General features: G+C 46.2%; 1 protein-coding gene across 12 annotated transcripts in view; it reads right to left on the reverse strand.

Annotated features, from left to right (window-relative positions):
• Window positions 1–24,084, reverse strand: part of LOC102054298 (sodium/potassium/calcium exchanger 3) — a 280,251-nt gene that overhangs the window by 122,749 nt on the left and 133,418 nt on the right. For 10 of the 12 annotated variants that reach the window (XR_008735018.1, XR_008735023.1, XR_008735021.1 and 7 more), the window contains exons 7-15: window positions 19,403–19,477; window positions 15,118–15,143; window positions 13,344–13,397; window positions 8,896–9,041; window positions 6,101–6,261; window positions 5,243–5,519; window positions 3,469–3,635; window positions 1,593–1,707; window positions 614–726 (exon numbers count right to left, since the gene is read on the reverse strand). Coding sequence is in view for 6 of the 12 variants with exons in the window: in XM_055726124.1 (XP_055582099.1) it covers window positions 614–726; window positions 1,593–1,707; window positions 3,469–3,635; window positions 5,243–5,519; window positions 6,101–6,261; window positions 8,896–9,041; window positions 13,344–13,397; window positions 15,118–15,143; window positions 19,403–19,477 (1,134 nt within the window). In the remaining 6 variants the exon portion in view is untranslated. The remainder of the gene's footprint in view (window positions 1–613; window positions 727–1,592; window positions 1,708–3,468; window positions 3,636–5,242; window positions 5,520–6,100; window positions 6,262–8,895; window positions 9,042–13,343; window positions 13,398–15,117; window positions 15,144–19,402; window positions 19,478–24,084) is intronic. The other 2 variants (XM_055726120.1, XM_055726125.1) reach the window with 1 other exon arrangement.

Below are 24,084 nucleotides of genomic sequence, written 5' to 3' on the forward strand. Positions count from 1 at the left end.
TAACAGCAATAGCAACAGTGACTTCCCTCTAGGACTTCATGGCATCTCCTGCTCTTCCTTTTAGAAGGGAGACTTTGGGGGGCAGGGGATGTCCCTTTTATCATGATGGCTTCATACATTTTGAATAGTTTTTCTCAAACAGGAAAGCTTTGCAGTGTTTCCTGACAATGGTCACGCTCTGAAATATCCAATTATATAACAGCTTCTTTTACCTTCCAATGTGTTAACAGTTCAGTAACGCTAGAATTCTTCTTACCAAAAGCCCTACAGGTCTGCTCTATCCTTTACTTTCCACTTATGTGCTTATCCCCTCTGGCTTATTGAAAATAGGATCATTCTTCTTATTTGAAATATATTCAAGTGCGTGAAAACACGAAGAGTTAGCTTTTTTCAGCACAGACTGCTGCCTTTAAGGAGGAAATGGAAGTACTTGTCCTTCAAAGGATGGGGAGCATCCTTATGATTTCCCAAATCATAACAGAGCAAAACTATTTGTTTCTTCAAATCCAATCTGCAGAATTTTGGTCTTTTTTTTTTTTTTTTCTAAATAGAGCTGCTTTATTTTAAATAAATAAACAAACAAACAAGACTTGTGAACAAACATAGGACTTACATATGATCCGTAATTCACTGCTAAGGTCTGCAAAGCCCATGGGAGGCCTAGGCCAATTAAAATATCAAAAACATTGCTTCCGATGGAGTTAGACACAGCCATATCCCCCATACCTGCAGGAATGGAAACCATGTACAATTAGACATGTCTCAGAAAACTCTTTCAACTTCTAAACAGAAATACATTTAAACTGAGCTAATCCAGACAATTTCCATGGATTAAGGCAAAGAGTTAAGGGAGATCCCTCTCATCCCACCCCTTCCCTTTCCCCTTTGCCCTCCCCATCATACAAGGCCAGTAGGGTTGAAGGGGCTGAATCCACCTTCTAGAATCATCTAAGAACTTCTCTCAACTAATCCTCTGCTGCTGTGGGGACCCCAGCCACTGGCTGTGTTGGCTGCAACCTGGTGCCATGCTCAGTGGGGCTTTTGATGCTTCACTGTAACCATGACACAGGAGTTTCTATACTGCACTGATTAGATTAGGTCTTCAGGTAGTCTGTTAAGTAGCTGGTTGTTTCAATGAAGAGCTACTGGTTTTGGTCCCCAAAGCAGTACTGACAACATTCTTTTTCTCTTAAAAAAAAAAGTTGGAGTCACAAGGTGGAGGGGCAGGGGGTAGTTTTCCTTAAAAACAGTAGTATCTGCCAGCCCTTATGACTGTGGAGAAAAGCTGGAAAGTGACCTGAAAAACCCTTATGCCATGTTCTAAACAATTCTATACCACTGATATATTAAGAAAAATGTTGAAGGACTGAAGTTGACAATAGCACCAAAACTTGTTCCATTCCATCATTAAGAACCTGTTAGCTGCTTTGCAATAGCAACATAATTAATTTCCTTCTTCTTGTTTTAAATTTCAGCCTCGGAAGAAAGGCTTTGTGTGCCTTCACATTCAGGTCACATCTGTGCTACCTAAAAGGGAAGACAACACATGGAAACTCTTCCACAGCAGTACGACATCTCTGTGATGAACTTACCTTGCCTTGCCACAATGAGGCTTGCCATGCAGTCTGGCACACTGGTTCCAGCTGCCAAGAAAGTGATGCCCATGATCACATCTGGAATTCCCAGAGTGTAGCCAATGATTGTCACCTAAGGAGAGGAAATAAACTGTCAAGCTGTTTACAAGAATTAAAATCAGAGACCTCCTTGGCCCAATTCTGCAAGATTCAAGTGAGACAGAGTTTATAGCTCAGTGCAAACTCACAGTTTTAAAGAGAAGCAGTGACAGGCTTTTTTGGTATATTCATCATCTGGCAGACCGTAACACTTACCTGCTATATTCCCTCTTTGGTTAGCTGCTTCTGCACCTTTCACCCACAACTTCCCTGACACTAAACTGGAAATAAGACTATATGGTAGTCCACTACCCTGTGTAACAGTCTCCTGATCTTGACTGAAATTTATAGACATTATTATATACAAATAAGAGCTAAACAGACACTAAAACAACCCTATGGTTCATTATACTATGAAAATGCTATATGCAAGGACATATCCCCAGGTGACTGCAAACATTTCCTATTAGCAGAGAAGAAATACCTTTAATTTCCTCTTTCCTTTGCTATGCAGTCTATGACAAATTACTGCTCCTCAAATTGATTAAAATTTTTAAATTTTGGATGCCTTTGCCTAATGATGCCCATTTCCTACTAGCCACATTTCATTGCTCTTCTCAACTCTGCAGCATACTCCAAGAAATAGGAACCATATGTTAGAGGCAGCACAGTGACCCTGTGGACTCTAGTTTTTCAGCCATAGAAAGTTGGGATAGCTTTTTTTCGAAAAACACCTCATGCTTGCAGATCAAAAGCAGAAGAAAAAAAGTAACTTTCTACTTCCTGTTCAGGGTAACATGAGTTACTGCAAACAAAAAATAAACCCCCCTCTTCTGTAACTGCTTTGATCAGTTTGCAGGTTTTTCATTTAGTGCAAGAATGAACTGTGAAGGCAGCAAAGATTTTTTTGTAATCGCCCCCTTTCTAACAGGGAAAGAAGTGGCCAGTGCTTTTTGCGAGGTATCTTCATGCTCTTCAGGTCCCATGCAGAGACAGACCATGAATCATGCACTACATTGCACGTGCAGCAGCCCACAACCTGGCTTCCCTTGTTAGACCCTCTCTTGATGCCAATGCCCCATCACTGCCTGATTCTGCTTAAGAGTACAGACTGCCCCAGAAGGAACAAAATCCATGCTGTGTTATTACTGTGATCCTAGTGAGGACAACTTAAGACTTTTCACCTACACATATCATGTAATGAGGCCTGCAGCAAGCTAACAGGCTCAGTTATCCAGCCAGTGCACAAAACCCCGTGAACAGGCCAACTATGCTTGGACTTCCTTGTGTTCATTTTTATTTACCCCTTTTTACCTTTAGAATAATGAGGTAGAACTAAGTTCCTGTTGGCTGGAGTAGCTGTGCAAGAATTTGGCTGAACATCATGCTTTTGTTCATGCTGAGTTCAAAGTGTTATCATTCATAACTGTCTCTCAAGCTTGCTTGCTTCACGAAAAGGAAAAGCTAGAGAGGCCAGATTCTTACTAGCATCAGGACTTCCTTACACTATCCTGCATGACAAGAAGGTGTTAAACTGGTGCATGTGTAATTTTTTCCCCACGTTAAAGAAACCGGGTAAAATTCCAGCCCTGAATCAAGTTCAAAGGCCATGGCTACTGGCCCCTAATTATCTTCTCTGAGTGCAGCCAGGTCTAATAGAAATGGAAGCAGACTTGCTTGAGGTTTCTCATCTAAAAATTCAGGTATGCAGAACTTCCCACACATTTCCCTAAGCTGACAAAACCACTTCTGATACTTCTCCCAGGCTGTGGTTTATGCTTCAGTTGGTACATACCATCCACACCATCATGTAGGAGAAGGCTGCAATCCAGAGGGTAGAAGAAGCAAAGGTAACCATGAACCATTTTTCCAAGTGTGGTTTGTTACAGTTGGGCACTGTGAAGTACAGGACAAAACTCAGTGGCCATGTGAAGAGCCACTTCAAGATTTCTATCTTGCCAGCTGTAAAGCAGAACAAAAAACACCACAAAGAAAAAAAAGAAGAAAGAAAAAAAAAAGAAACAATCACAATGCTAGTCTGCTTTAGTCCAGAATATTATTGTTTTGTTAATATTAACAAACAAGATGCCAGGGACACTTCAGCCTAACTGCTATCCAAGGAGATAATGACAAGACATTTTTTGTTTGGAAGATCACAGAGTGATGGCAGAGATTGGAGGGCAGAGAGGAGCACAGGGAAAGAGTATGAAGTTCCTCCCTGAGAGTTTGTTAAATAATGGGTCAGAGCACATCTGCTGCCCTCCCTGGGCACACTACTTACAGCTACCACATAAAAGGCAAGTTCTGGAAGGAGATCCAATCCATATTCAACCACCCAGTGGGAGGGTACAGAAAAGATGACACCAGGCCCTTCACAGAAGTGCACAATGGAATTGTAAGAGCCAATGAACTCAACTTGCAGTAAGGAAAATTCAGAATAGATGCTACCATAAGTCATGCATTTTCTTTTTTTTTTTTTCCTACCATGAGAGTGGTGAAACACTGGAACAGGTACCCAAAAAGACTGTGGGACCTCCATCCTTACAGATAATTGAAACTCAAATGGACACAGCCTGGGGCAATGTGCTCTGAGCAGGGGTTTGTACCAGAGATTGCCAGAGGACCACGGCAACCTTTGCCAGCTATGAACTTAAGTGTCACAGTCCATAAGCCATCTAAATTACTTCAAGGCTCAGGGTTTTTTCCTTACTCAAACTACAGCTATGCTGTTTGAGTGAGGAGATCTGAACGGGAGTTTCTAAAAACATACCTCACCTGTAAAGAGCAGGACCAGTCCCTACAGTCTTGTGGCTTGTCTGCAACCCAGCAGATGTTGCCAGCTATGGCAACTGTGAGTCAAAGGTAGGGCAGGGATATGTTATAATCATCCTGGGACTAGAGGCCTGATGGGGTAAGAGGGACTTGGCAAAAAGAAGATTGCCACCCTGTAGGCACATGCGGTTTTTCACAAGTCACATAGCTGTTCTGATTTTCTAAGCCCCCCAGAAAGAGAAGACACTGTGGCTGCACTTAGTTAACAGCAGGAAGCAGAGGTGCCCAGGGCCTTCTTTTGTCTCTGCTCTGCATCAGCAACACCACTGCCTTGTCTCTGCTAGCACTATACCTTACCACTGACCTAAGAGTGCACCCCATTCCCCAGCAAAGCTAAGACCTAGATGCAGACACATCTGACCTGCATTCAGGTACCTTGCCAGTGGCCCCACCACCCTCATCTCCCTTTCCAGTCAGCAGAGAGAGACGGGTCTCTCCAGACAGTGAACTAGGTTCTGGGGGCAGGAACCACTCCATGGAGATTGCTGCCTCTCCCCTCTGACTGAAATAGCAGCACTGGGCCGATGCACGAGCTGCAGCAGAGGAGTGTCCAAGCCCGGGAGTCTGTACCCTGAGAAGTTCCTGCCACTTCCCAGTTCCTCTCATCTTTTGCCTGTGACCAGGAGCTACACAGCAAGCTGCAGGCACTTCTACCTCAACACGCATCTGCAATGCTTTCTGGCACACCCAAACTGAATTTTGCTTTCTGGAACAACACAAACCCAGGAACTTCTTACTGGGTAGGTCAAAAGGTGTGTATGGTCCTTCATGGTCATCATCGTCATCGTCATCTTCCTCTTCCTCATCGTTTTCATTGTTCTCATTATCCTCATTCTCATTCTCTGTCTCGTTCCCAGCCTCAGCCATGTCTTCATCCCGCCGCGTGCCATTCACGCCCCGCTCGGCAGAGTTGCTGGGGCCTGTTCCATTCTCAACCACGTGCTTGATAGGTATTTTGATTGCTACTTCTGACTCACCATTGGTGTAAGTCCTGCTGTTGATCAGCCTTTGTCTCTGCAAATACAGGCACAAACTCTTGATGAAAGATTTTTTTTTAATTTAATTTTTTAAAGATAAAGGGAGGAACAGAGAAAGAGAGATGTGCAGAGTTCTTTAAAAATTTGGCTTTAAAAGCAAAAGGGATGAATTTTGAGCAGGTATAATGTGATGCCTGCTTGCAGATGACTAGATAAATCTCACATACACTACTTCTATAAAAGCAGGCCCAGTGGCTGCAGAAATTACTCCAGGAGTACTACAAGATCAGGGCCAGACTAAGTGCTGACTCAGTGAGTGCCATAATATTAAATAAGTGCAAACCATATTAATGTCAGATCAACGCAGGGGGGCACCTCCTGTGAGCAACAGCTACAGGTAACATAACCACATAACAGCTCGAAACTTTCTCTACTAAAATCTCCATGGGCACAGACACCAAGTGATGATTTAATGAAGTCAGTGTCAAAAGGATAAAACCTGGGAAAATGTTATCAGGGATCCAGAAGAAACACAAGTTCGATTTTGACCCAAACACTGCTATAGGAAAAGGCAAATTCAGAAGGAAAACAAGAGGTGGGGGGAGATAAAAGACATACCTCATTGATTAACATGCGGCTGGCCATGGAGAGACGTGTTTTGGGAGGGAAGTGGCTGGTTATCATGATCCGGAGCCCAGCCTCAGAAAATGAAAGCTGGTGTGGGTAGGCAGACAGCAGCTCATCCACCATGATCACTGAGGCTTTACGGTGGAAATTTCCTGCAGCCAAGCAACAAAAAGAAATTGAGGCCTTCCAGCAGTCTCTCTCTCTCTCTCTCTGCACTGTGTGGCTCTTAGAAGAATAAACCCACAGGTTCCAGAAGTCCTTTGTAAGAACCATTCCTTCAGCTACCACCATGCAAAATATACCTCCTCTGACCTTAATTTCTGTATTTAAAGAAATCGCCAGCATCGTATCTTCACTCATGCTCATTACAGAGAATTAAATCTACTCTGCACAGTTCATCACAGGCCTGCATTAGGCATATCACTGCTTCCACAGGAGCTATTCCGCTAAGGCGGAAATGGTGCGACAGTAAACTGCATTAATTCCACAGTTATAATCTGCGCTTCTGTGAGGATATTGGCCTCACTCACCATTAACCAGCCATACATAGGGGTGAGGAAATTGTCACTGTGTTCCTGCAGGACACCAGCGCAAATGAAAAGAAGGTTCCTGCTTCCTGGGCTCACAGCTCAAAGCTGGAAAGTGCCATCAAACCTGGCAGCAAGCACACATGCCGGTCCATGGGGTGCAACCCAAAGTGCAGGAGCAAAGAACAAGAACACAGAGGCAGGCACCTGAATTGTGATCCACCTGGGGCACAGAGCCAGTGCCTGTTACCCTCTGGGGTGGCACAGGGCCAGCATCCATCCTTTCTGTGCCTGGATGCTACCTCAGGCTGTGAATTCTGGGACTTAGGGACTTTGGACTTGGCAGCAGGGAAACCGGAGGTCTTCCCTGACACATCTCTGCTCTGGTTTATTAAAATCAGTGCTGAACACTGGCAAATGTTTCATGGCATTACTATTTATTACCATCACTGTTAGTCTTACAGAAGAGTATCTCCTCAGCCTTAGTGTCATTTTTTTTTTTTTTTGACTGAGGTTTCCATGAACTAGGGTAGGTAAATGTGGGGTCATTCATATTAAAAAAAAATTCAAACCAGCCAGTCAGCTTTTCCTTGTGACTTCTTCCATGCTGGCATTTCCTGCATGGCACTTGGGGGAACTGCCCCAAACACAGAAATTCTTCTGTTTGATTCTTTTTGGTACTCTGTTCAGAAAAGGCTTTGGAATAGAAACAACAGTGTTTGAACCCTCAGGCAATCTGTTACAATGGGCGCTGCGACCCCACGCTACTGGCAAGTGTGGACAGCAGAGCACCTGCCTGTACAGGAACAATCTGTAAGAAAATGATGCAATTTTTTCACCCTCCTTTCTCAGCCAGTTTGAGTAACCACAAGTGTCCAGAACAACAAAAAAATACCAGTAGCTGAGCAGTGTCATGCAAAGATGCATTCTGGGGAGACTTAAACCAAATCCCACAATCAGAACTGGCTCATTTGTGCATAACCCTGAGGCCACCAGGTAAACTTAGATGACTAAGGCCTGAGTTTATGCTTACTGAATTTTACCAGTCCAGCTTCACTGGTACAGAGCGTAGTCATCTTGCCAGAACAGTTTCACTGTTGAGAGCCTCAGGCTACAGATAGGTGTTCCCACAAAAGCAGCTTCCCCAAATCAGAGTGCGAAGCACTCACAAAAGCCTTCCCTCAGCAACAAGGCAGTATCTTGATAGCTGGCCTCTGGTAGACTCAAAGGGTTTCATGTCAGCAAATAAACCCCTCTACATTTCATGATTAGTTGCTTACTATATACACACACGATGTCTTTTAATCACTGTTTGCTGGAAGAAACACCTATTTTTGTTATTATTTTTTTTTAAGTCCAGCAGAAGAGAAAGGGCAGCCTACCTGTAGTCAGAGACCAGGAATGCTTTAGACAAGACAGAACTCCTTCTCAGGTTAAACCAGTGACTGGGCGGTGTGGGGGTGGTGTGTTATTCCTGAGGATAGGTGCCTATAAATCCCAATCATACTGCACATGATTGTTGACTGTTGCAAAGATTAAAAAAATAGCCTCTCTAAATATAGTTTAGCGCATGCTTGCAAATGCACACATTGAACTACTGCTGTTGAGCTACAGAGCAGGTGAATTTTTTTTTAGCTGAAGAAATACAATCATTTTTATATGTAATTATGACTAAAGTCAAATGGGAGCAGATTTCAGCCAATGTGAAATCCACTTAAAGTTGTGCACATTCAAGACATCATGTGCAGTAAGAGCACACTACCTAGACCAGCACAGAGTCCCCGCTCTCCCTTCACTGGGGGGGGAAAGTACACGCTAGTACAAGTAGGCCCTTTTTCCCTGCTCAGTTTATGCTGCTTTGGAATAGAGTTAAATTTAACTGGTCATACTAGATGTTATCGGGCACCTTCAGTGCAGTTTAACAGCCTCACAGGACAACTTACAATGGCATGCGTCTAAATAAGTAGCCCTGGGCAAGTCAGGCTTGAAGCTGGAGGACTCCTCTCAGCCAGGGACTTGTCCAGCAGCAAGAATTGTCCAGAGGAGACCTGAGCTGCCTAAGTGGCAAAGGATGTGGTGGCTGGGTCACCGCACTGTGCCCCCAGGCACAGGGCCCATGGTCATCTGGCAGGGGTGGTTACAAAAATGCCACTTCCCTGCCCATTTTCACGGCTGATAAGACAGCAGCAGTCCACATCACACGACTAGCAGACAAACTTGTAAACATGCAGAATGATGCAAGCAAGCAGGGTGACTTACTGGAACAGTTACCTTTCTTTAGTAATACCACTGTGGCATCGCAGCTGCTGTTATCGTCCATTTCTGTGTTATTTGCTAAACCGTTCACCATATTTGCAGAGTTTTTTGTCTTCCTTTCAAAGCAGTGATGTATGGTTGAGTTGTACCTGCACAAATGAAATAAAGTCTAGATGCACCTTTGCTTCTTCTATGTGGATTTCTTGACATTCTTCCTTTCCTAGACTCATATCCTCTGTGATCCAGCTAAGGGAGGGAAGAAAACCCCTCTGGTTTTAAGGAAATCCAGCCACAGTATGCCAGAGCTCTAACTAAACCGTATACAATGTAATCTCTCCATACCCAGAAGGCGATGAAAGATACAAGACATGAATCTTCAAAGACACGTATGCTTATGTATTATGTGTAATTAATATTCTGAATATGCAATTTCCAAATTTATTTTTTTAATCACACCAGAGCATGAGTGTTGTTTCACCTGTGAAGACCTACCACAGGAACACAAGACCATATGCTAAGATCCACCTCCATCTCATCTTCGTGGGGGTGAGGGCAGGGGGAGGGGAAAAACTTTATTTCTTATTTTATTTAGAGTAGCCAAGGAGCTGACAGAAACACGAGTCAAGGACCCCACCATGACACGCAAAGGCAAGGGCAGACCACTGTGAACGCCTGCCTGAGGTCCCTAATCAGACCAACAACCTCAACAGCTATATCCAAACAGGTCTGAAACATCTGAAATGTTATGGCATTGCTTTCAGAAAAAAAAACCAACACATTTTAGATTCAAACATTAAAACTGTCTGTTTTGATGGTCAGTTACTTGTTGCAAGGGTGAAACTTGTTGCAAGGGTGAAGCCACCCTCCATGTTAAAGGAAAAGTTTCTAAGTATTAGAAGTGAGATAAATTCTGACTCATTTTCCCTTCAACCTAGCCTGAGTGTTTTGCTGTTCTCACTGAGAATTGCTCTCACAATATTTACTCTATTCATCATTTCAAAACAAATCTCTACTCTTACTTGTTCAGACAAGACCACTGGTGTGCTTGGCAGCTGGTAGGTTTTGTTGAATGTTCCAGTTTAAATCTGGGTTTCCTTTCTATTGGCTTTTAAAAACAAGGCAGGAGGAGGGGAACCACACAGCAGAACAGACTAGCTTTGCTAGCATGAACTTGTGTGAAAGAAGTTGCACAAGCCAGATGCTCAGAAAATCAATGTTGATTGTGCTGTAGTTTTACTCCAAGCAGTCAAGAACAAATTGCTATGGAGTTTTGCACCCATAAAAAGTAGACTGGAATCTTCTGTGTGTTTATTTCTGAATAGGAATGCTAAAGCAAAGACAGAAGAGGCTGCTCTGGTGGGACTCAGAGATGGATTTGGTTCTCTGCTCTGCCATACAGTTGCTGCATTAGCCTTGGTCAGTTCACACAGAATAAGATCCGTAAAGCATAAAATGACAGAATCACAAAATCGTTTAGATTGGAAAAGACTTTTAAGATCATTCAGTCCAACCATTAACCCAGCACCGCCAAGCCCACCACTGAACCATGTCCCTAGGCACTGCATCTACACATCATAGCTCCAGGGACAGAGACTCCACCACCTCCCTGGGCAGCCTGTTCTGGGGCCTGACCACCCTTTTGGTGAAGACATTTCTCCTAATACCCAGTCTAAGCCTCCCCTGGCACAACCTGAGGCCGTTCAGTCTTGTCCTGTCGCTTGTGACTTGGGAGAAGAGACCGACCCCCCCTGCCTACAGCCTCCTCTCAGGGAGTTGTGGAGAGCGATCAGGTCCCCCCTGAGCCCCCTCCTCTCCAGGCTGAACACCCCCAGCCCCCACTGCCACTCCCCAGCAGAGCTGTGCCCCAGCCCCTTCCCCAGCCCCCCTGGGGGCTCTGGGCACGCTCCAGCCCCTCTGTGTCTGTCTTGTAGTGAGGGGCCCAAACTGAACCCAGGGTTCGAGGGGCAGCTGCACCAGTGCCGAGCGCAGGGCGACGGTCACTGCCCTGGTCCTGCTGGCCACACAATTTGGGACACAAGCCAGGACGCTGTTGGCCTCCTTGGCCACCTGGCACCGCCGGCTCACACTCAGCCGGCCATCAGCCAGCCTTCCAGGCCCTTTCCCACCGGGCAGCTCTCCAGCCCCCTGCCCCAGCCCATGGGGGCACCGAGCCGTGCTGAACCTCATACAGATGGCCTCGGCCCCTTGGTCCAGCTTACCCAGGTCCCTCTGCAGAGGCCCCTGCCCTCTGGTACATCAACACTCCCCACCAGCTTGGTGTCACTTGTGAACTTACTGAGGGTGCACCTGATCCCCTGCTCCAGAGCACTGATAAAGACGTTAAACAGGACAGGTCCCAGCACCGAGCCCTGGGGACACCCCCTGTGACAGGCCACCACAAGATGTAACTCTACTCACCACCACTCTCTGGTGCTGGCCACCCAGCCAGCCTTTTACCAGCTTCACGTACACCCATCCCAGCCACAAACAGCCAGTTTCTCGAGCAGAACGCTGTGGGAAACACTGTCAAAGGCTTTACTACAGTCTAGGCAGGCAGCACCCACAGCCTGTCCCTTCATCCACTAAGCCGGTCACCTTGTCACAGAGGGAGACTAGGTCAGCCAAGCAGGACCTGCCTTTCATAAACCCATGCTGGCTGGGCCTTGTCACCTGGCTGTCCTGTAGGTGCTGCATGATGGCACTCGGGATGATCTGCTCCGTAACCTTCCCCGGCACCGAGGTCAGGCTGACAGGCCCATAGCTCCCCGGATCCTCCTTCCAGCCCTTCTTGTAGATGGGCATCACGTTGACTGACCCCCAGTCAATGGGGACCTCCCCAGTTGGCCAGGACTCTCATAAATGATGGAAAGTGGCTCGGTAAGCACTGCTGCCAGCTCCCTAAGTACCCTGGGGTGGGTGGGGGTTGGGTCCCACCCACCCCCACAGGCTTGTGCTGTCTTGGTGGTGTGGCAGGTCACTTGGATTGTGGGGGCTGCATTCTTTTCCCCATCCCTGTTTTTCAGCTCGGGGCTGGGTGCCCAGAGAACAGCTGGTCTTCCTACTAAAGACTGAGGCAAAGAAGGCATTAAGTACCTCAGCCTTTTCCTCATCATTTGTCCTGTGTTTCCCCCTACATCCAATAAAGGATGGTGATTCTCTTTAGCCCTCTTTTTGTTGCTAATGTATTTATATTAACATTTTTTATTGTCTTTTACAGCAGTAGTCAGATTAAGTTCTAGTTAGGCTTTGGTCCTTCTAATTTTCTCCCTGCATAACCTCACAACATCCTTGTAGCTCTCCTGAGTGGCCTGCTCCTCAGCCAGGCCAGTATTCATCCTTGCTGGCTGGTCTTCTGGCACACAGGGACAGCCTGTTCACACATGTTTAAGATTTCATTCTTGAAGCATGTTGAGCCTTCCTGGACTCCTTTGCCCTTCAGGACTGCCTTCCAAGGGACTCTGTCAACCAGTCTCCCCAACAGGCCAAAGTCTGCCCTCCAGAAGTCCAAGGTGGCAGTTCTGCTGACCCCTCTCCTTACTTCTCTGAGAATCAAAAACTCTACTCATTTCATGATCACTACAGATGCCCCAGACAGTCTCACACCATCACATCACCCACAAGACCTTCTCTGTTCACAAAAAAACAGGTCCCATGGGATGCTTTCCCTAGCTAGCTCCCTCACCAGCTGGGCCAGGAAGGTCTCTTCCACACACTCCAGGAACCTCCTAGAGTGTTTCCTCTCTGCTGTATTGTATTTCCAGCAGACAGCTGATTAAGTTGAAGTCCCTTCCCAAGAACAAGGGCTAACGATTGTGAGACTTCTCCCAGATGCTTATAGAATATTTCGTTTGCCTCTTCATCCTGGTTGGGTGGTCTGTAACAGACTCCCACCATGATACATGCCTTGTTGGCTTTCCCACTGATTCTTACCCATAAACACTCAACATTGTCATCACCATCATTAAGCTCTGGACAATCAAAACGCTCCCTAACATACAGGGTTACCCCACCACCTCTCCTTCCTCGCCTATCCCTTCTGAAGAGTTTACAGCCATCCATTGCAGCACTCCAGTTGTGCGAGTCACCCCACCACACTTCCAGGATGGCAACTATGTCATAGTTTTCCTGCTGCACAATGGCTTCCAGGTCCTCCTGTTTGCTGCCCATGCTGCATGTATTGGTGTAGACCTTTAGATGTCTGATACTCAGATCTGTACTATGGGGATAAGAAGCCCCTTCCTGCCTCATCAGGATCAATTATAGATAAGCACATGACAGGGCAAGGTGCTTTAACCCCTGCCGTTGGAGGTGCAGCTGGCATGCAAGCTGGGTGACGCAATGGAAGCCCTGCCCACAGCCTGTGGCTCCCTTTAATTACCTCTACAACCTCTGAAAAAGCACTGGAGGAGGACGCCTTACAACCTAAACAAGCCAAGGGTTGTTTGACTTACTTCATGATAACGATGTAGATGATATACATCAGCACTAAGACTAAGGACTCCCACCTGCAAACAAGAGCAATACAGAAAACACATGAGAGCAGGCCACGACAGTCAGCTGCTTGGGTTCAGCCATTCCCCATCTGTCTTGCCACAAATTTGAAGAAAGGCTTGACTCTCTTGGGCTCTTAACACACTTCTAGAAAAGGGGAGGAGTAAAGAAATGGCACACCCCCCGATGTGTGATGTCCCCTTTGTTTTCCTGACTTCTGCTCTGGTTTTACTTGGCCAAATCAACTCCATCAGAACAAGTGACTAAACCTACAAGTTCAGCAAACAAATCATGCACTCAAGGAACACATACACTTCTGTAAGGACAATACCTGTGATGACTGTGGCAGAGTGTGGGGAGTGGCCATCCTGCCCTGCCTGCACGGGTCTGAAGAAGGTCGTTGGGCTTTTTGAGTATGCTAAAGCACACTGATCATGCTGAGACAACCTGAACAAGGGGCAGCTCCTCTTTTGCTACTGCTGCTGCATAACCACTGAGAATGCAACAAGCGGCAGTTGAAACTGCCGACTAGATATCGTCAGTTTTTTTCTCCACTTTTTCTGTAACAAACCAATGAAGTTTGTATGAAAACCAAATAGCATGTGACTTGCAGAACTTGTTTCTATGTAACTTTTTTCATTGACCAAAATGCTGCAATATGGATAGCATATCCTATGGCAAACTGCTAGTCTTTGTGGAAATCATCCATTATCAGAATGCTATATACTAATAGAGTCATGGGCCATTTCCTCTTTATGGATTCTGAGACACTGCACTAACCATAGCAATATCTCATTCCCTGATTCTGGCAGTTGAATACTCAGTTTCCGCATTGATGTGTTTTAGTTGAAGGTCACAGACGAATACAATTGGGTCTTGAGTCAATTTTAGTTTAAAAAACAAAACAAAACAAAGAAAAACAAGCCATTGCAAAACTCAAGTGTTTCAGAAATCCTTTTCTGAAATCAAACATAAATCCCCTACTGAGAAAAGTTTAAGAAAACATGCAACCCAAAAAGCCTGACTCCCCCTAGTGCTTGTAATCTAAATAATACTGGCTGTGCATGAAATCAAAGCTACCACTGTCACTTTACAAGCCCTGAGAGGTGCTGCAAACAAAACCATGAAAGCAAAACAACTGAAAGTACACTTTTAAAAATGTTTGAAGCCCTCCTAACCTACCATACCTATTGCAGTACATTTAAGCACATTCATCGAGACATTAACATCTATGCATTTTGTTTTTCTTTTTTTCTTTCTTTAAATCAATCTTTCACTTTTTGAAATTGCCTTAGGAGCTTTTATTTTTAAAAATATTAAATTATTAAAAATCCAAACATTGGAGCACTTATATTGCACAACACGGTTATCAGACTGCTTGGGTGGCCCCTTCCATTCCCAGGTGGCTGAAATCCCTGGGACACCAGCACCCAAAGAGCAGTTTCTGCCTCTGCTGAGCACAATGCCATCCCCAGGCTGCTGCAGGGTGGGCAGAGGGCACCCACTGCCACCACTGTATTGGTAAACAGTCCAAGTGACACTCTCCTAGGTTTTCCTCTGGCTCAGAAAATGAGTTATTCTAGCCTATCTTGTGCAGAGGTTTCTCACGCAGCAGGAAACTGCTGCCTGAATCACCCTGCAGAACTTTTTAACTTTACCCTCTTCTCCTGATGAACCCTACTTACTGAAGCTTTTGTGGTATAATCAGAAAAAAATGAAAAGGGATTGACTTACCAGGAAACTTTTTCATCATAAATAAACTGTGGAGAAAAAGTTTAAAAATAGGTACGTTATACACAAAATCACAGCTGGAAACAGTTCATGACCCGAGCAGGGGACAGAGAGGACAGAGCAGCTCAGGGCAATGGGAGTAAGCTCTGGCCTGTTCTGGCCCTGCCCTCTGGCCCAGCCTCTGAACTTCCCCACCCTTCATCTCTCACCCAGCAAAGGCAGGCAGAGGCTCCTTCCCAAGCATCGCCGGATCCTTGCGTGACTGGGGCTGTGGCAGCAGAAGTGGTTACAGGCCACATGGAAGCGAGCCGGCGCAGGGGCTCTGCCTGCTCAGAGCTGCGCGGTAGGCCTCACCGGAGCCACGGCTTCTTCTACTGCCTGGCCCTGAGCAGCAGCTGGGCCATCACGGTGGGGATTTACAGCCAGCTCCACAGCTGCTGCGAGGCTTTGCTGCCTGAAAGCTGGGCCCAGGGCATTCTTTCCTCAAGATCTGTGTGACCGCCACGCTAGCTGACTGCGACGGCTGCTTTGGCACACCTGCAGACGGATGCTGAAGCTTTTGTAACCACGCGGGGCCAGCCGCCTCGGGCAACAAGCGCCTCTCGAGGTGCGAGGGGCGTGCTGGATGAAGGCAGCGCGGTGCCGCGGGGGGCGCCGGTGCGGGCAGGGCCTGCCCGGGCTGGCCCCGGGGGCGACCGGCAGGTGGCCGCAGCGGTCCACAGCCCGCGCCCCACCGCGGCGGCTGCGGCAGGGCGGGGGGCACTGGGCTCCGCCGCCCCTCCCGCCAGAGGCGGGCAGCGGTGGCGAGCTGCTCCCGCCGTCCACCTCGGCTGTCACCCGCAGGGCTGGGGGCCTCAGCGCCGCTCAGCCGGTGTGCCGTGACCGCCTACAACGGCTGCTGCGGCGGGAGCGCCCCAGGGCCGGCCGGGCCGCCGCGGGTGGTGGCAGGGTGCGCGGGATCCCTTCTCAGGGAGGCCGGAGCCGGCGCTGCGCGCAGCACCCAGCGGCCCGGACAGCCGCCCTGTCCCGCCAGCCCCGGCGGGCAGCGCAGGCTCCATTCAGGCCCCCCAAAGGCCCACGCGGAGCGGCGGGAATCCCGCCTCGCCCCGGGGAAGCGAGAGCCCTGGCAGCGCGCCAGGGAAGCGGGGGCAGGGGACCGAGCCCGCCGGCGGCCAGCCGCCCTGTGCAGCCCACGGCAACCCCCGCGCGGCAGCAATGCCCACGCTGGATAGCGGAAGAAAACACGGCCACAAAAACGTTCCCCGTGCTGTTAGGGCTCAGTCACCAGGATCTAATCCAACAAGTCCTGGTTTAGGTTACAACGCGCTGGTGTGAAGGGACATGAAAACATGTGTGCTGAGCTTCGTGATTAAAAATAGCACCCATCCCACTTCTGTCACTAATGACTCTAACCAAATCCGTGCAAGTCAGGGTACACAGGCATCTTTTTCCTTTCAAGGGAAATAAGGAGTAACAGTTTTGCCAGGCTCTACAAGACAAAGAGGTAGCTTTGCCATACTATTGTAAGGTTTTTAAAAAATAAAAAAACACAAGACCGAATCAAGGTGAGGTAAGTGTGGTTTATCCACTTCCAATCCCTGTGATTTAGAGTTCACTCATTTCTTATCAAACGGCCCGGAGCAGCGAACAGGTGAATTTACACCGTTTTGCTCTTTATTACTGCAGCACTGTAATTCCTCTGCTAGTGGAAATGGAAGGAGACAAAGTCACATTGATTTACCCAACAGAATAACAAGCTTTTTAAAGTTGCAGCATCTCAGCGTTGGCAGGAATGTATTTATCTCCCCTCAGGTGTGTTTATGATTAGTAAAAAACACCAGTGGAGTACAACTGACAATACGGCACTAAAAGCTGCTGTTTAAAATACTGTGAGAGCAACCTTCTACAGGCAGTATCATCCCTTAAGAAAGATGATTGTATTTCAGCTGCAGCTAAGTCTCAAGGCCCTGATAGGAAAAGATAGCCTTATATGGCAAAGCATTTAAGCACCCTCCAAAATTTAAGGCAAACAGAAATCTAACAAAGGAACCAAGTGCAGGTCCTGCTAAGCTTTGCACAGAGCCTGTGGCTTCTCTCCCAGCTGAGCCATCAGTGACTGGAGAGCCAGTATTTGAATAACAACGTGTTGCCACCTAAATTTGATTCTGCCTTAAAAGGATAGGAAAGATCTAAGCCGCTGTGAAGGCAGGGGTCCCTGGGTGAGTGAAAGGGAGGAGAAACTTCCCAAACTGAAGCGATGTTTAGCTCTGAAATGAGAAAACCTCCTTTACCATCAACTGGGGAGCAATACTGCATATAAAAGGGTCAGCAAATCAGGTGGAAGCTAACTCTTTAACCATTTAAAGTGTTTTTCCTTCCTTGCATCTTTCTCTTTTTCTCTAACAGGTATTTAAAAGTCATTTGCAGTGATTGCTGTGGAGTGACCTGAAGAGAAGTGGGATGCGCTTCACATCTCCCAAGCCACAATTAGCCACGTGGTGCTGTAACATGGAGTAAGAGTTCTGGCAATGCCTTCAAGCCTCCACTGTTGCCTGGAGTTGCACAGTCCTGCTACCCTGCCTGCATGAAGGGCTTTGAACCTCACAGCTGCTAAGTTGAGCGGAAGAGTGGACATACATCTAGAGAGAAGCTAACCCAAGGCTTAGGGGAAAAAATAACTGTATCCTGGTATTATGGGATACACTCCCAAAAGAAAAGGACTTCTGCGGTTCTGTAATTATGAAGAACAGCTTATATAGAAATAAAGTATAGGAGAGAAGTCTTAAGGATCATAGAAATGTCTGTTCAGTGAGCCACACAACTTTCTCCTTATGTAGGACACATAGCTAGGAATTTCAGGGCTGCACGGGACACGGTAAAATAAAGAATGGCTCTCAACATCCTGAAGCAGGTGACAACCACAAGGGTGAACCAGCCATGAAAAAAATCTGCCTTGGTTAAAGAATTTAAAAACCAGTGACAGATTCAACAGATTTTTAACTTGTTTGCCATCATGCAATAAATGAAACACCCAATCCAAAAACCAGGAGGCTAAATGCCAGGCAACTTCCCACATCTGTGCTTCTTGTGGAGTGAACTAAAAGAACACCTGCTAGATGTCTTTAAGCCCATGCAATGTAATTTATTACAATTAGGGGTGTGGCCTGGTTTGTTGTTTAACAACAATTTCTGCTATGAGGTTAGTGTCAGGCTGACAAACCAAAAAAAAAAGTTTTTTATTTTGCAGCTCATTCCTAATAATTAAGTAGAAGCGTTATTTTTCATCAGGTGCAAAAAGGCTGGCCTTGCAGTATGGGGAATAAAAGTAAAACGGCTGAGGCAAACCCTCTGTTTGAGATAAGACAGAGGCCTTTACACCTACAGAATAATTATGGTACACAGACACATGCAGAATGAAAGCAAGACAAAACACAGTGTTCAAACTGTGACTAAAAAAAGTAGTGCAAACTTCAGAAATGCAAGTGTACATTGTCTGACTTTGAAGCTTCCTTCTTGCTTACATGTGGAAGTTGACTTTACTTAAAAAAAAAAAAAAAAAACAAAAAACCCAACAACAACAAAGCCCAGAAATAAAAAAAAGCAAAGTAGAAACCATTACCAGGAAAGTCAGTTTTTACATTTCCTGACTTTAGTATTGGTTGCAAAAGTAATGCTAAACTGATGGCAGTATCTTTATCTAAACACTTGTGCTAACATTTTCTCACTGCATAGCCTGATTCTGAAAGATTCAGAGTACTTGCTGAGCTTGCTGAAAGCTGGAACAGAAGCACCACGAAGAATTACTGAAACTATAGCTTTCATTAGAGGATTTGCTGCTAGCATGCACTGAACAAGACCTGCTCCGACTATGTGCAAAAAAAAGTTTTGTAGTTGTTGAGTAATATCCTCTGGGCACAAATGCTGCCTCTCCGTACAGGTCAGGTCAGACATTTTTTAGGAAGCCACGAGGGTCGCTGTCAAGAGAGGGCTGACCAACACATCTGCTCCAGGGACTGCAGCGGGGTTTCAGCTCGGCACCCAACGCCTGCACTGGGACTGGAGAACCACACCTCTCCCCAGCTGTCGCTCTGGGCTTTCTGGACACTCCTCAATCTCCCACCCTTGGGCCAAGCTTTTCTATGGAACCAGGGAGATCACAAGAACATTCTTCCATGAGCAGAAAACCACAAGACTCCTGGAGCTAGGATCTTAGCTACAAGACTATGATTTCTTAGCAGGTTCCCTTTACATGTGGGCTCCCACAGAAGAATAACCTTCAAAAACTTACCACAATGAGTGCAACAACAGACAGTGTATAGTAGATTGAATCTCTCAAGAGACTCCACGATGACAGTGCAACAACCTGGGAAAACAGGCAAAAAGAGGATGTCAGCCAGGCTCTCACCAGCATGACTGCCACACTAGTGGTGTGTGCCAAAGTTAAGCCCATCATTCTGTGTAAGCTCTCCCCACACATGCTAGAACATGAAGAGGAGACCCAAGCCAGGAAACTCACTGGCCTACTGCAGTTGCCAGAGGAATAGTCACTAGGGAGATGAGGGGATGGCCAACTGAAGTGCAAATGACATAAGGTCATGGGCAGCAGATGATGTCCGTGCAAAGTCAAAGACATGCTAAATCACACTAGCATTATCAAAGCCATGAAAAGAAGAATCAAGTCCCAAATGTTTATGGAACCTATGAGCTCAGCAGGCTATCTGGCATCCCTTTCCCCCTGAAATCCCTCCTGTACACACACCACAGAGCCTGCAGTAGCAGTCCCCGCAAGCTGAGCTGTCCCCCAGGCCTGGCTGCAAGTAGCAGCTGGAGGCAGCTGAACCACAGGCGTGGGGGAGGCTTCGAGGGCTGCTGCTGTCAGGGCAGCGGGAAAGGGCTCAGCTTTACCAGCAGCACCCTTCTGCGCCAGCACAACGAGTGTCTTGGTGGAGAATGGTCACAGGAGATGAACAGCCCTGTTGAGTGTCTGGAAGAGGACACGACCACTCTTTCCACCCACCCGGTGGTTCACATCTGTTTCTTGTATTAATTTCCCCCAGCCTGGGACCCCTGCCTTCCTTGAGACAGGAAACCAGCCTAAAGTGCTGAGCAAGAGTGCAAAGCATGCAATGGTCCAGTAGGCAGGGGAGCACCACCAGACACAGCCCCCAGCTGCTGCTCAGCAATGTGGGTCCTCCCCATCCTTGTCCTACCACTACATGCCCTTGTCCACTGCAAGGCCAGCTGCTGGCATCTCACACACTAGGTGTCCAGGAAATTTTTAGGCTGCTGGATGTTGGGTTCCTCCTTGCTACAAACGTCAACTTGACCCACACTGATTCACTCAGGGGAGGATAACTTGGGCAACAAAGGTCACACTGCAAAACAAGAGTCTAGCAGCACAGAGCAGCCAGATCCCCAGCACACTGCTAGCCAGAACCTCAGCAGAGCCACGGGTTCACCCACCACACTGACAGGTATCACTACAGCTCTCTGTGCATTTGCACAGGTTTTGGGACAAATACTCAACACTCCAGCAAAGCGTTAACAACAAAATCCAGGAATTTATATGCAACAGAGGACAAAATGGGATAGCTGTGCAGTTCATTTCACTTGACACCTTCCAAAGCCATGGAAATGAGGAGGAATTGTCACTGTAGGCTGAATGAGCCTGTGATTCAGATCTTAGAAGAAAAAAATACTACTAAGCTAGCCCTTAAATTCATTAATAGTATTCAAAAGGGCAGATTAAAAGCAGTCATGTGGCGGTAACATCTTCCCTATGATTCTATTTTTTGCAGTCATAGGAAGACCCCTCAGTAGAAGCTTCTCCTCAAATCTTTATTTCAAATTTCTTGAGTGCATGTCAAACACTATGGGTCACATCCTTCACAGGTGTAAACCACAAGGAGACAGATGGGAGATGGCTAATTTACACTGACTTGGATCTAGCCCCTGAATGTATAAATGAATTTTCTGACCACATCCTCCAGTGATGCTCGTGCATGAATTCAGTCAAACAAACAGCAACTTCATTTTAATTCCTATGATATATAAAGAAAGGTCCTATTTCAGAGTGCTAGAAAAGATAGTTTCCCAGCTTTCTCTGCATGTTAACTCTTACAATATTGGAATTTTCCAAAACTACTAGCAAAACAAATGCTGTAAAAAGATACTGACCATTATACTAAAAAATATCTGCAGCCTCTTAATACTATGGCTTTTTAAAGTGGATGGAATTTATGACCAGTATAAAGTCTCTTTATGCAATCATTGACATGTCAGAAAATCCTATCTAAAATAAAAAAGCAGGCCTTTAAGTCCTTGAGTCAGATTAGATTTATACCACCTGACAATACATTCCAATACATGTAGGGATAGATGAATGGAGATGCTTTATGATGGAAATTTCCAAATGTAGAAACGTGGAGTTAGGTTCATAATTCTATTCAGAGATCTTTAATTAAATCTCACATCTTATAGATAGCGAGCCCCTTCATTTTGATTGAGCATCTTTTGTAAGGGAGTTTATAATGACGTTATTCCACTCAGCTTTTATGATGCTGCTTAAGTTCCTATGCACTTTTCTCAGCATAGATGTCGGTGGGGATTTTGTAGCTGCAGACTTAAGCTCTGCCTAATAATAGAGTTACAACATTTCTGAAACAAATGACAAACATATGAACAGGCTTGCTGGCAACTGTCGCTATTCTGTCTCATGAAGTCTCTCCTGGGTACAGGGGGTGTTGTCACAATGCCACACAGCATACCTGTGAAAGCAAGATGACCTGGTTACTGCAAATCAAGCTAGTACCTCTCCTGTTCTTTCATATTCTACTATAATCTTTGCAGGGAATTTCCTCAGACACCTGAATGAGCACATTAAGATCCAGATGCTTAAATGCAGCTATCTAGGAGGGACCTAGAGCACAAAAGCCATAGACCAAGAAGACACTGGGAAGTGCAAGGACTCTTACATTGAATTCAGACTGGACTGAAGGGAACATGCTCATGCCTGGGACTTGTACATGCTGCTCACATTTCACAGATATCCTAGTAGGTCTCCCTGATGCAGTAACTAGGGGACAACTAAATCTCAGCCCTCCTTAGACCATGAGTCATTTTACTGAAGTCTGTGAACCATTTGATCACTGGGAAGAACAATCTGATATAGAAAAGCTGTGCGCATAAGGTAACCATGCACTGAGGGTAAAAGGAGCTAATTAGCACTGAGGGAACTGGCAGCACTTCCAGCCTGCTCACAAGAATCATGTAGTCTAGTTATAACTGTCCAGATCTTGAATGCCTAAGTTGTGCCATATAGTCTTGCAGCAACCAAGGACTCCATATAAATCTTAAAGCACTGGAAACCACTTAAATTACAGTTTACCAGACTAAGGCAGAAAGGAAATCAGGGAAACAGTTTAGGCATGATCAAATTTGAGTTTTAAATCAGCAATACTGTAACCCAGTGGAGAGCTGGTCCTCTGGGAGCCAAGCATAAGGACGCAGCTGTAAAATGACTGTCCATCAGGTTATGCTTCCTCCATTTGAAGGAAGTATCCAAAATTCAAACCCCAGACAAGTGCCCATTAGCCCTCTCTTGACTACTATACCGGGGACTGAAAGGAAGAGCTCTTTAGACCAGGCTTAAATGAGAGCAACCCCCGATGAGTCCAACACAGATGAGGACCGATAGTGCATTCTCACCTGCATACCACAGCATCATTCCTATGGCTAAAACAACCCATATTAGATATCTGGTTTCGCATTGGTAAACTTTTGCCCTGCAAACTCTTAGGTGTAACACTTACTACTCTGAAAGCTTATTTCCCTTTTTGAAGGGCTGGAGAGCAGAGAAATCAAGATTTTACCCGTTTCTGCTTGATTTCTGCAGTTCTTAACTCCTAAAGCAGCGGCCCCATGCAGCACACACAACCTCCTCCAATATACACATGGGGATAAGCTACCTGGGACAAAATCCCTGAAAATCAGACACTGGCAGCTGCTGCTTTTGCCACCTAAGTTTGATCAGGGCAGCCAGGGCCTCAGTAGCAATATACTCTGTGCCCCCTCCTAGGGCTTCACCAATATCCTCTGTAAAACTGACCCTTCTCTTCTGCTCTTCCATATTATTTCCCTCCCCTCAGCAGTGCGGAAGCTTTTCTCCCATCCACAGGAGACCTGGCGACAGAGGCTGTGCAGCTGGCTGTGCTACTCACCTGCTTTCCCCATTACAATGATGAGCCTGAGATGAAGGAGGTGACACAGAACGTGGGTGCTGCTACCTTGGTAAGGATGTTTGTACTCCTGCTGCTGCCAACAAAGGTGCAAGGCAGTCCAGAGGGGTATGCGCCGCTGGATATCTTCTCTGCTCAATTTTCCATGGGAAGCACATCAAATGTTATTTAAGCACATCCACGTTATTCAGGGACCTTTTTCACTCTGAATTGCTCCAGGGCTTTTCCTCCTCTCATGGCCCATTCTTTGCTTGACATTCTTGGGCTGAACAATCAGCTACAAACACTGCCTGGAAATGCTAGGCTTTGGAAGCAATCTTCCTAGTCTTGTTTCTCTATCATCTAGAGGTCTAGATTTTCAGGTATTAAGAGCTAATAACTTAGTTTGTTATGTGGAGAGGCAGAAATGCTTGGGCAAGGGTGTCAAAAGATTAAAGCCAACCACTGCAGTGATTAGCCTTAAGAGTCTACAGAGATGCGCCAATAGTGAATCCACCGCTCAGTGCCTCATAGCTGGAAACATCTCCTTCCCAGCTGCTGTGCACACTGTGTTGTTGACTCCTTATGTGTAGTTTGGATCATTGATGTTAGATCTTGACAGAGAGACTGCCATTCAGCAGAAAGCATTTTCAGGCAAAGATGAATGTTTCTCGTGAGTTTTAAAGGGAAGTGGTAGACCGTCTATAATTCATTAGACATAGTTTTAATGCAAACATGTCTCTTACCTTACTGC

This window comes from Falco cherrug, chromosome 13 (assembly GCF_023634085.1).
Source record: "Falco cherrug isolate bFalChe1 chromosome 13, bFalChe1.pri, whole genome shotgun sequence".
NCBI classification, from domain to species: Eukaryota; Metazoa; Chordata; class Aves; order Falconiformes; family Falconidae; genus Falco; species Falco cherrug.